General features: G+C 38.1%; 1 protein-coding gene across 3 annotated transcripts in view; it reads right to left on the bottom strand.

Moving 5' to 3' along the window:
* KCNQ5 (potassium voltage-gated channel subfamily Q member 5) overlaps positions 1–13275 on the bottom strand; it is a 274933-nt gene that overhangs the window by 80522 nt on the left and 181136 nt on the right. For all 3 annotated transcript variants that reach the window (XM_056488128.1, XM_056488129.1, XM_056488127.1), the window contains exon 2: positions 6037–6127. In XM_056488128.1, coding sequence (XP_056344103.1) covers positions 6037–6127 — 91 coding nt within the window. The remainder of the gene's footprint in view (positions 1–6036; positions 6128–13275) is intronic.

Raw genomic sequence — 13275 nt, 5'->3', positions numbered from 1 at the left:
TCCTGACTCTCTGCATATAGCCATACAATGTCATAAACAAGATAAGCTAAACAACAGCTCTTATATAGGAACTGACAGCAATAACATAAATCAGTGTAATGTACCTATTTAGAAATTCAACACTGGCTTTCTTACTACAGTTTAATCATTTTAATATTAAAATTGTTCTAGGTCATGAACTTGTTCCATTTATCACTAATTTGGTTTTGCTATTTCCATTCATCTTTCTCCACTGCACATTACCACCCATTTCTCTACATTCAGAGGAATGGAAAATAATTTTTTGGATGGCATTTCATCCAGCAGCCACTGACTTGTGGCAACTCCAGTGATCCTAAGATTGCACATCAAATGCAGATTTCTTGTTAAATGCAACTGATTGGTGGTTCTGCTCTGGCAATGACAAAATCTCTCTTGCCTTCTATTGCATTTGCTGCTGAATGCTGTAGCACTTGAAGTAACTGCTCATAGTTATCCTACCTACTTCAAGTGGTTCAGTTATGAGATTATTTTTTCCCTAATTGTAGATCACATATGCAGTTTTAATCATCTTTAGTCATCAAACTCATTTAAGATTTCCCAGTAGAACATAATATATTGCAATTTTAATTACAATAGAAAAATTATTCTGTTCAGTGTGTGCTTTCCAATCTTTTCTTTACAAAGGTAATTTTAGCTTAATACAGAAGAATAAAAGAAAAGAAAGAAGATTGCTAACAATACAACCAATCCCAGAACCATATCAGTAATAGGCTTATGCCAGGATTGAGACATCTTTATTCTCTGATCTGTTGAAGTGTACTTATCACCCTCAGCATTGTTGACAATATATAGATACCTTCTGCTGACAATATATAGATATCCCAGAGTTTTAGGTGCAGTGCTGTGTTCTGTTGTTAGGAAATAATTTTTATGGTTACTTTCATCTCTCTCTCCATAGCTACAGTGTGTGCTTGTTTGTTAGAGAGCTTTGCTGGTTGGTTGGAAGTGCCAACTCTGCCTTCTGAGAGGAGAATTAAGCTTTGAGGACAGCCACTTTTTATAATAACTCCATCTTTTAATTTACATTTTTGCTTTCTGTCAGTCTTCCTTGTAATAACTTTTAGTTTCAGCAAAGTGCATCCAGCATTCACGTTTCCAGTGGGAAGTCTGTGCTGTTTCTACACAAAGGTTCACAAGCAGTTGTGATGAAATTTGTCCAAATTTTTGTAACAACAGACAGCTCTGACTTGGTAAAATCTGTATACATAATAGGAGAGCATCAATTTAAACAGAAAAGATGTGAAAATATTCATTTTTATATGGCAAGAATATTTTCAAAGCTAACAGGTAGTTTATTCTGACATAGTTGAGCTGCTTTTTGCTTATGTTATTACAATACATAAATCCAAACAAGACTGAAAACATGAAGGTTTTGACTTTATTAACATTATATTTCCCTCTCTTAGTCTTTCTTTGATAACATCACTGCTGTATCTCTCATGTAATTTTTCAGAGATTTCTGTGAGGAATTTTGAAAATTCAAAGCTAAGATTTGATTTGGAAAATTAAACACTAGAATTCAGTATTTCTTGAGTAATAGTGATTTTGAGTTTTAACAAAGTCGCTGATTTTTAGCTCAGGGATCAATTAATCTGTTTTTCTCTGAAGAAGACTGAACAAAATTCCAGTAATACGGTAGATACTTTACTGTTAGAAATGTATTTATAATTGAAATCTTTCAAGATAATTTTTAATTTTTATGCCTTGATAGCTGGTCCTATAGAGCCATCATTAAGTCCTTTGCCTGGCAAGAGAATTCAAGTGCTGGTACAATCTAAACCGAAAAATGCTATTTATTTTTTTTTTAATTGAGCACTATCCATCTCTGTTTTCAAAATCCACTCTGGCTAGCTTTACAATGCTGTAGCAGATTTGTATGATCAAATTCCTGTGGGTGGATTTAATTCCTAGAGCAGAGACAAATTGAATATATGCTTACCTGCTATGGGGCAGCTATATCCTATGGTTTTAAATCAGTGTGTATACTCTTTCTTTTACACAAAAATATTAGGAGAAAAAAAAATCCTGGAAAGATATTAATTGCTAGAAGCACTTGGTAGACTCTCCCTTTGGGTTCATATAAGTGACCACAGTACATGGAGAAACCAGCTTCATCCTGAACACGCTGTCTGCTTTTATATCTTGGGAGCTATTTCTGCCTGAAGAATGTGTTCCTAGAGTACACTTTCAGAGGCCTTTATTCTACAAATCTGGGTACAGCTTTCTACACCAGCCATTTTCACAGAAAACCACAACACTGATTTGATAAAACCAATCCTGCAGAAATTCACTTGCAGTTTTCGATCTACCCATCTTGATTAAAAATTAAAATTACAAAAAAAAAATGGGATGCTTTCTCACTTCAATGAAAATGAAATTTTGTTTCCTATGACCTTAATCTGAGTTTTAAGACAAAAGTTCTAAAATAATCAAATATACAAATAATATTTTATGCCAGATCAAATGAAACTTTTAAACTGATCCAAGACCTTTCTTTACTCTCAATTTGTCAAATCTTCCTGGGTCAACAAAAAATATTTTATTAATTTTCTGGCATTGACAGCAAACAAACAGAAGTGAAGCAGAAATTCACATAACTTTCAGCTTTGGTTGAAAATAAACTTAAAATACAGAGAGTTTGGTCAAGAGAGTAAATGACCTTGAGTTCCAGAAAATATTCCTTCTCGGCTATCTTCCCAAAAAGATTTGATTTTGCCTTCACAGCCTCAGTTTTACTCCCCTTGTGTTTATTATTTGATAAAGTGCTAGCAGATGTACTTGTAGATCAGCAATACACCAAAGATTATTTTCTTGCTATGTTAGTTGGATTCTTAAGCTGCTTGTGGTTTATTTTGATGCTGAAGTGGATTTTTATTCTACTGCCTGTCTGGGATATATCACTGTTACAACTCAAGTGCCAGAAGTTGTGTGCACAGATGAGGCTAAAGCATCATTATCATGGTGGGTATAAGGAGTTTTATCTGATGCTCTCCTTCCAGTTACTCTTATTATTTCCTGACACAAATCTAACCAAATGAATTACTGATGCAACAATCCAACTTTACCATATGCAACATGCACTTAATTTATCTGCATGACTTTCATTTTAAGCATAAGATTAAAATATGAAAGGTGTTTTCCTTGACAGGTTTCCTGATAAGAAGATGCCTTGGAACACAGTAATGGTTGTGTGAACGCCAGAATTGGAGCTGGGTCCAACACAACACAGCAGGGCAGTTTGCCTCAGCTCTGGTAGCAGAGCTCAGGCATTTCTGCAGCCCACATAAGTCCATCAACCTCTGCTGAAGCTCAGAAGCCCTCAGCTCTTACTGCTTTCCTAAATGATTTGCTTTGAGCTATCACATGTTGTGCATGTTTCTGACAGAGTATTTGGGATGCAGTGATTAGGAGATATGTTCCTTGTAAGGCACAGCTCAGGCAGATAAATGGAACTGACTGGAAGAATAATCTCAGCTCCTCTGGCCTTTCTGAGAAGGAGGAAAAGGTTTGCTCAGCTCACCTACACTTCCCTCTTCAATCTCCTTTTGTAACTGTGAATAGCTGCAGTACGTCAAGAGCCACAGGTGCCACTGCACGCAGCAGCTCAGGTATTAAGTTGAAGGAACATTACATTAGCTTTTTAGCCAATTAACATGGCTGTAGGGGACACCATCTGGAATAAATCTGCTAAACAAACAGTTCACAGAAATCCAGCAGGCAGCTCTATGGATTGTTATATTTGCACGGTACTTCATTAGAAAATAAACACACATCTTCTATTTCAAGCACAAAGCACAAGCAGTATTAAACCAGATCTGATAGTACAGCTGTCTTACTAAATGACACATTTGGAGGAGCTGTGTGAAGCACTGCAAGGAAAAGGTTGCAAAAACTCTAGTGACTGCAGTTAGGTGTTGGCACAGCCAAAACAGCTGCTCCTGAGTTAATGTAGGAATGCATTTTCCTCTTGGTTGTGGTTGCAAAAGTCTGTTTTGATAACATTGTTAATATCAGCTAATGATTCAGTATGTAGAGAAGGAACAAACCATGCATCAGCAAACTGCAATAAAGCAGTCAGCTTTAGCCTGCATCTGGAACTTTATACTTTGCTGTGTTTATATTTTTCTCCATTAGAGACCCATGGCAGGAGATGCAAAATTTATCATCACTAGGTTTATTCCTGCCAAAGGTTTGCTGAACAGGCTATAGTATAGAAATAGAAATACAGTATAGAAATGCTGGATGAGGCTAGTGTTGATTCTTCAAGGATCAACCATCCACCCTCTTCCTCCTCAAGGCCATGTTCAGAGGATGCCATGGGATGTACAGTCAGAACAGTTAAGATGGACAAAGCTCATCTTTGAAGCAGCAGAAAGCACCAAGGTCCACCCCAGCAGACAATGAGCAGCTCTGCTGATGGACACCTCTACCAGGACTGGTGCACCAGCAATCAGAGCTCAGCACATCTCTCCCAGTGCTGGGAGCAAGGCCAGGTCTTCACAGAGCTCCTGCACATCGTGGCTCTGTGAGACCCGTGGCACAGTGCAGGGAGCCAGCCAGCTGAGGAATCAGCAGTGCTAAGTGTACCAACACAATCAACAGATATGTGGCTCATGGGAAATGCATATTTTATGTCAAAACAAATGGCATTTCTGTGACCAATTTGCATAAGTACACAGAAAAACAGATTACTTGTCACAAAAGCACCTTATATTACAAATAGGATATTTTCAGATTAATCAGATTTTCCTGTTTTCTATACCAAAAAATCTTAGCAATTAGTGTACCAGTTACAATAATATAACCAGCTGCAGAACATTCAGACAGATTTCCATTTACCAAATGTTGTTCAGATTTGTAAATACTGGGTCTAGATATGAGCTTTGGTTTAAATCTGACCCTTTTAAGCTGGTCTAATGCCACCTGATCTTTTCTTCAGAGAAAGAAAAAGCACTAATATGTCTAGGAAGAAAATTGCACCACTTAGCATGGTTCTCCATGATTAGCCCTGCAAAGAAACCATCCAATGAACACCACATACCTGCACCTAGCCAGCTCTGGACATTTAGTTCAGGTGTTTGATGCAGTGGCCCATTGTGCTGTAAAGACATAGCACACCTACATAATTATGCTTATCAGCCTGCTCACGCCATAATTAATTAGAGAGCTGTTCTGAAGACCAGAGCTTTTGGATATATACAGTGATCACAATTAAAATGTTGGCATTTGTCAGCAGTTACTTCACCTCAGGTGCTACCTAACAAGCCACAGTCTGCTGAATACATGGAACTGAAATAACCAGGGTAACTCTGGTATATGGTGACCTTTTGATATTCACTGCTGCCTATCCTCAGGCCATCACTTGCAGAACTAAATGGCCCATCAAGAGGCAGATGAGTAAAGTGGTGTCCATACAATGCATGAAAAATGTTAAGCACATTTAGGGATTAAAGCCATTTTCATTTACCTCAGAAGGGAAAAAGGAGAGATAAACATAATACAAAAGCTGGTATTATGGAGAAATAATGAAACTACCAGATCCTACTGCAGCAACTGCTACTAAAATGTCAGTATCTACCAATAGCTAGCCCAAATCTGTATCTAAGATACCAAAATTAATTCCTATTTTAAGTGCCTCTTACTACATACTGACTTTATAAATGACAGCAGCAATATCAAAGGCCTTTCATGCTCAGTCACTGCCAAACTGCAGTAGAAAACCTATCAGTTATAAACCACAGGAGTTCTCAAGCAAAGAAGAGGATGCAGTACCATACTCTATTAGCACTGCCTTACCATCTGACCTGTTTTTAAATAAAAAGATGGAGGAATCCTTTATTTTATCACTTTTTTTCATCATTCTGGAGAAAAGTCTGATTTTTTTTTTAAGTGCTCAATTATTGTATTATATTACTTCTTCCATCGTGAGGGAGATGATTTGAATGTATACAAAAGTATCTGTAAAACTGTCTTGTATTTAGAATTTTCACTTACCAAAATGAAGAGACAACCAGAGGCAAGTTTTGTGTGTTCAGGAATAGTAGAAAACACGGACAAAATCAAGCAACCAAACACAAGGAGAAAACTGAAAAAGAAAGAATATTAATAATTGTTAATATTTTAAGTACCCTCACCCAGTATCTATATTGATTGTACTTCACCAGCATTAATAGAAGACTGTCTCTGTACAGTCTTCATTAGTAGAGGGGAATACAGCTACCACTTAACTTAGTTCACTAAAGATGTTAGAATAATAACCTTCTATTAAATCTATATGTTTCTGAGCAACACGAATAGAATTCAGAGAAACAAGATTTTCTTGGGAAAATGACCCAATATCCACAGATGTTACTTTTTGTGTCACAATCCTGTATGTTTATGCAGTCCAGATAATCTAAGTGTCTTTAAAGAAAGATCCCCAGTGGGAGGGTTCTTTCCAGGTCTGAAAAATCATTTCTCCCACAATTGGCCACAAATACCTGCTGCATAAGCTTACTGAAGAGCTAAGTTACATATCTGTCCATTCAAAACAACCTCCTTGTGAGCAGCAGACTTCAAGCTACCTGCAGTGAGAGGCAGAGCTATGGCATCACTGTCCTCAATGAACAGGCTCCATTCTGGGAACTAACTTAGCATCCCACAGTCTGCTGAAGAAGCTAAAACAATTACACAAGCTGGGCAGCTACAATCAGGAAAACATGAGCAAAATTTTGAGTTTGCACGAGCCTGTATGTTTCATGATACTGATGAATGAATATACACAGGCAAAAAAAAGCCAAATGAGGAAGATCCAAACAAATGGTATCACTGCAGAAATTCTTGCACATCCCATGTCCAGCCCTTAGTGGTCACAGCACATGTGCTTCAGACATGAGCCAGCAGAACTGCCATTGCTCTGACACATATACTGCTGGTGGTGAGGATTATCCTTTCCTCTTGTACTGCCTCACCAACAATACCACTGGGCCAGTGAAACCATCTATGAACTGGATCAGAAAAGAGGTTCATTTTACCCACAGTATCATGAACTGACTAATTAGCACCCAGCAATAACTGATTCTGCCAATGTTCTGCTAAATTCCTTCTTAAAACACTTGTCAGTCATGCCGCACAATGAGTCAACCAACAAAAGCAGGCCTTTGACTTCTGTCTGAATTGCTGGCACTCATTAGCTGATGTTCTAACCCACATGAACAGATATTGTAATTAATGCAGATACATATCCCTCCCTGCCCTTATTTTGACCCATGAGCCTTTTGTTATACTTTCTGTCCTCCATCCAGCTGAGGAAGAGGAATGATAGGAAGGCTTTGGTGGGCACCCAGTGTCCTGCCAGCGTCAATGCACCACACTGTGAAACCTCTGCCCCCAAAACTTGCAAAAACGGCCATGGTCTGACTTTGAAGTGAGCTCTGCTTCAACAGGAGGTTGGACTGGAAGACTCACAGAGGCTTTTTTCAACCTACATACTTCTGTGTTTCTAACTACTGGATATAACTTTAATATATTACTGCATCTGCATACACTTGTGCTTCAGGAGCTATGATGGCTTTTTCCCACAGAACATAAGGACTTTCCATAGTGATGTAATATAGAGTGCTATAATATACATTACATAAAAATATAAGTCTAGTCTTCAGAATCTCCAGTAGAAAATCTCTATCTGCAATGCAATAAGACTTTGGAGGCACATTTTGTAGCATATCACTTAATTGCTGAGGACAAGTTCTACTCTGAAAATCAAATATGGTAGGAGCTTGCATATAAATTCTATTAAGACCCATAAATAAAACAGTATCCAAGAGGGTAAAGTGCACATTTGGCATACACCATTGGCAAGTCTTATCTTCTAGACTAGAGAAAGGTGAAGATCAACACATGCTTCAAGATTTAATAAAGAACTCATTCAAGATTCATGCAATCTCAGTCACAAGTACAGGCTGGGCAGAGAATGGATCAAAGGCAGCCCTGGGGAGAAAGACTCGGGGGTGTTTCTGGACAAAAAGTTCAGCATGACCTGGCAATGCATGCTCCCAGCCCAGAAAGTCACCACATCCTGGGCTGCATCCAAAGGAGCTGGCCAGAGTGAGGAAGGTGATTCCCCTCTCTGCTCCATGGGACTGCAGCTGCAGTGCTGCATCCTGCGCTGGGGCCCTCAGCACAAGGAAGGCATTGGCTTGTTGGGACATCTCCCAGAGGAGATCTGATCTCCAAACTGATCACAGGGCTGAGTTCAGGCTGACAGAATCAAGGTTCAGGCTCCCCTCGGAGGTGGACGCTGCAGGAAAGCTGGGGAGGGACTTCTCACCAGGGCATGGCTCACACAGGACAAGCCTTAAGATGAAGGATGTAAGATTTAGGTTAGATACTAGGAATGAATTCTGGACTGAGGGTGCACTGGAACAGGTTACCCAGAGAACTTGTGGATGCCTCATTTCTGGAGGTGTTCAAGGTCAGGTTGGATGGGGCTCTGAGCAACCTGGTCTAGTGGAAGATTCTCTGCCCATGGCAGGGAGGTTGGAAATGAATGATCTTAACATCCCTTCCAGCTCCAAACCATTCTGTGATCCTGTTTTTCTATGATTCTATTTTTCGATTATTCTGTGATTAGTGACAAAAATCCATCTTGTGAGCAATTTTTCTCCCCTTCACTTCACAAAAATGGAAAATCTCATAGAACATTACTGGTAGTTGCAGCCTTCAGATGCAACCCCCCTATAATTACATCCTACTGACACAGGCATAAATGTGGTTTCTTCTCATTAAGGCTTGCATGGAGGGCAAAATAAAATTAAGAAGTGACTAAGAATTTACAGTAAAAGAATGTAATTTCCTTTTGCTGAGTTTCTTTAGACCTGAATCAATTAAAATGACATTTGCTGACTTCCTTTGTGTTTAGTTATTAAAAATTGCTCGTTTGGTTTTATTCCTGTAATACTAACTAAATTGGAGGCCCAGTTGTACTGGGTCTTATCCAAACACACAATACCAGTTTTCACTTGGAAGAGATTTCTTATAGCACAATTATGGAAAACAGACCCAGCAGGAAAAAGTAGTTTCTTGTTCCCATATCACAGTTGGAGACCATGGCGCAGTAAAGGTAAGGGACTTGCCTAAGGCTACACAGAAAGTGGAATAAACATGTGGAATAAACCTGAGCCTTTCAAGTCACAGCTCAGTCCTACACAAAACCATCGTCCATTCACCCACCACTTGCTTTGCCATAGTCTGTCAGGACTATGATTTAGAATATCACTGTGGGCAAGGTGTTTATTCACAATAGATGGGAAAAGTGAGTCAGGACAGGGAATGAGTACAGTTAAGCAGTGTATTAATCAAAATAAAAGCAAATATTCAGGAAAGCCAGGTGCAGTGTGGATTAGCACCTGGTTGACATAGTTCTGCAGTTTATCCATAAGGAGCAGAAACAATCCTCACAGCAATACATAAAAATAGTCTTGGAAAGAAATTTTTCCAAACTTCTATAACTCTTGCTCTCAGTTTTTCTAGAAACACAAAATGGCATAGTGCATTATTTATTATTATTATAGAACAAAAGCAAAATATTTGCATTTATCCACCCACACATTCAAATATTGCCCCTCTGTCCCTCATTCCTCTCTCCAACATTGAACGCTTCTTCTAGTGCCACTCAGCACATTACATCTAAAATTAAACCCTAAGCACTTTTGTGGAGGGGAGAAACCCAATCCTACTAGGCTGGCAAAACCAAAAGCATACACTGAGGTGCTGTAAAACACAACACCAGCAACAAAAGTGGAATATTTCCAGTAGTTTATATATCACTGAAGCGCTTTTCTTCAAAGTAAACTAATAGTGAGGATTCACTAACTATCTCTTTAGTGCAATCTGTTTACTCAGGCCATGGAATGAAAGCACCTTTCCTTTTTCCCAGCTGAAACTTAAGGCATGAAGGATGCAGCAACAACTTTCACCTGACTGAATGTTAAATGAGGGTCTGCCCAGCAAAAATAAATCTCTTAAGGTTCAAACGTCACAGTGGTCAAAGTTAATCAGAAATTGTTCTTTCCTATTTTGAATTATTTCCCCAGTGACAGATGAAGTGTAGATGATTGCATTAAGCCCTGGATAGTAATTTGATAACCCACAACAGAAGAAAAAGGATTTTCCCATGCCATCATTTGAACTGTGTGCTATGATACATGCTGTACAAGACCATGCTGCTGTAGGTAGAGAGTAGTAAAAAGCAAAACACAGAGCAATTATATTTGGCCTCTAGTGATTCAGTCTGGATCATATAATTGTTCAGGCTGAAAAAAACAGATGGTTTTTCCTCATGCATTCAGTATCAGACAGTAAAACATATGCCTCAGGCAGCAACTTCCCATAAAATTACTCAAGTACTGCATAGCCTTGTATTTTATGAAAAGCAGTGACTTCCATTTTGTTTCAGCAGTAATCACTTTTGTTGCAGATCCTTTCATCTTATTCCCCTGCTCCTGAAAGCATATACTAATTGGAGAAAAGCCAGTTTATGAAAGATAATAAACTCAGAAGCTTTGATATTTAATCAAACTGCCTCTCATAAACTTTTCTAATTGGTTAATTAGGACCTATCAATTCTCCATTTATATAATTTACATCAGAATTTTACTACTGCTTGATTTAAAGGCTGTTCATATGGAAGAGGATGTTCAGCCTAAAGCAATTCTTAAAGCATTACTCAAGGAGTATCATAAGGACAAAAAATACACCCTGGGATGATCTTTAAGATCTATTTTGCTACATAACTTACTGCTAGAATGAAAATAATCGAAAGTTAAACATCTGCAAACTTTTGTGGCCTCTTCTGTAAATAGTAAAAATGTATCACTGTTAAATAGGTATAATTAAGCTATTAGACCACCAGAGTTATTTTCCAATATTATTTGAGGTCTAATTTGATCCCCATGCAGGTAAGGACTTTCATTAGGACCAAAACTGTTTGCAAACTGTTGATAGTGCCATTATCCTGGATTTTGTATGGAAGGTTGAAAATGTTTGAAAGCTTTTGCTAACTCTAACTACAACCAAAAAGTAGCTCTTACTTTTCTCCCTGGTATACTAATGCAGTTGCTGGCAAATTTAGAGGAAGTTGTTTGCATTCACCAGGTCTGAGTCTACAAAGCAGCTGTTTGAGCCCCTCCATAAGTAATTCTTTCCACAGCCAGGGCAGTGACCATGCTTTCTTGACAGGGATCAGGATCTTGCTGAGTTGAGTACCTGAGTGCTGCCTTTACATCACTTTTTAATGTGAGCCTTAGGTAAATAAATGTGCTGAAGATTATACTGGATGGATAGCACTGATAGATACATTACAGGTTTAGATAAGTGGGTGAAATACCCAGAGAAAACCCTATTAAAAAGGAAAGACAGTCTTTCATAGCACTGCTACACTTTCATGGGGACTATTAATTCTGGTGAACAATTCTCACAAAAAGCAAAAAGACAGATCTGCCTTGGCTAGGTGTTATCAGCACTCTCACTCCTCAATGTGTGAAAGGGAGAATTTACAGATTCAGTATCCCATGCAGCTGCTGGGGAAGATTGAAGAAAAAACATCATTCTCCTGGACCAGGAGTTACTTTTGTACCTACACACAATTTTCAAGGCACCAAGTTCCCCCAGAGGTGGAATTGTGCATATTGTTCACCTGAGAGCTGGTGGACCATCTCCCACCCCAGAGCAGACATGAATGCCCAAGGCAGGAAGGCAGCACAAACCTGACAGCAAACTCAGCCTCTGGGCACTTCCTGGTGCCTCTGAGCTGACAGTTATCACAGGTGGGTGGGAATCTGGCAGGATATGGAAAAGAAATGCTGAAGCATTTTCCTAGCTTCAGGAAGAACTGAAAATGGAAACGTCATCTAATGCAGGCAGGAGGTGATCATTTACACAGGTCCTGCGGTATCTCCCTTAAAAAGTAATCTTTTCAACATTCCTATAAAACAGATAATGCACTGCTGACATGGTGGAAAAGAATACAGTTTAACAGTTTTGATAGCACAAGCCATGTGGATTAAATTTTCCATCATTTATAGTTTCAGCGTGACTTGTTTATGCAAGAAAATGAGATATGACAAAGGTTATTACAATTTGTTAAGAATGTTTGACAAAAGCTGCATGGAGAATAAGCGCCCTTCCATAGAAAAAGCTCATAAATTTCTTCTCTAGACTTCCTTTAAAATGACTTGCACTTCAAGCTTTTCTTCAAGTGGAAGAGTGTAGCATGTTGAGGGCTTGATACTGCACTACCTTCTACCAGAAATAGTACAACCCTGGCTGTGGAGAGGTAAATTATGAAGGCATCACAGTCTTAGAATGAGAAAATGAACTGGATAAGAATCTTAATAAATAATTTTTGAGAAAAAAAAGTATTGCAGCAAACCTGTCTTTTAATATATTCTTTCTTTGGGTTAATTGTTACATTTTCCAGAGATATAGAAATTTGAACTGAATTTCATGTCTGACTTTCTAAAGAACTGATCATACTGCTGAGGCAACTTATTTAGAAAGGTGAGTTTTGTCAGGCTATGATAGATAAATTTTGTTTTAAAAATACTTTTTGTTCCACTGTGGGATATTTACTCTTTCTAAAAATTAGAACAGTTTATCAAGAAGGAAAAAGTTTAAATTTGCAGTGTGAAAAAAAAAAGTGTTGTCAACCTAAATTGTTCTTTTCTGGCATACTTTTAAGGAACTGTATTTTTAGCAGAATTACAATCACTGCTAAGTGATTGTATTTGGCTTCTATTGACAAAGCAATGAAGAAGCTATAATAGGAGATGATATCAAAACAAAGCAAATCAAATAGCTCAGGTACCTATGGAGCACAAATTAAAGTTCATTAAATGCACATTTGATAATCCATTCCATCATAGACAAAAAATAAAACATCAAGGTAAGTTTCTCCAGGGTTCCAAAAAAGGAGGCATTGTACTTCCTTGAAGCACGTTCTCTCAAAAGAAAACAAAATAAAACAAAAAATGCTTTTTCTTAATGCTCAGAGATACTTGTGACCTAGATATTTTCTATTTTCATTTGATTCAACAGGAGATAAGAGAAAAATAAGTATAAAGCATGTGCTTCTTCAGATTTTAACTATTTTAATGATAGGGAAGCATTATACTGATTTGCTTCAAACCTGTAGAACATGACAAAATGCTTCTTTTATTACTCTCAAAGCATAGCTCTTTTTGTTGACCAAAATTT

The sequence above is a fragment of the Oenanthe melanoleuca genome, chromosome 3, assembly GCF_029582105.1.
Source record: "Oenanthe melanoleuca isolate GR-GAL-2019-014 chromosome 3, OMel1.0, whole genome shotgun sequence".
Lineage (NCBI taxonomy): Eukaryota > Metazoa > Chordata > Aves > Passeriformes > Muscicapidae > Oenanthe > Oenanthe melanoleuca.
This window is presented reverse-complemented; position numbering and strand designations above follow the sequence as displayed.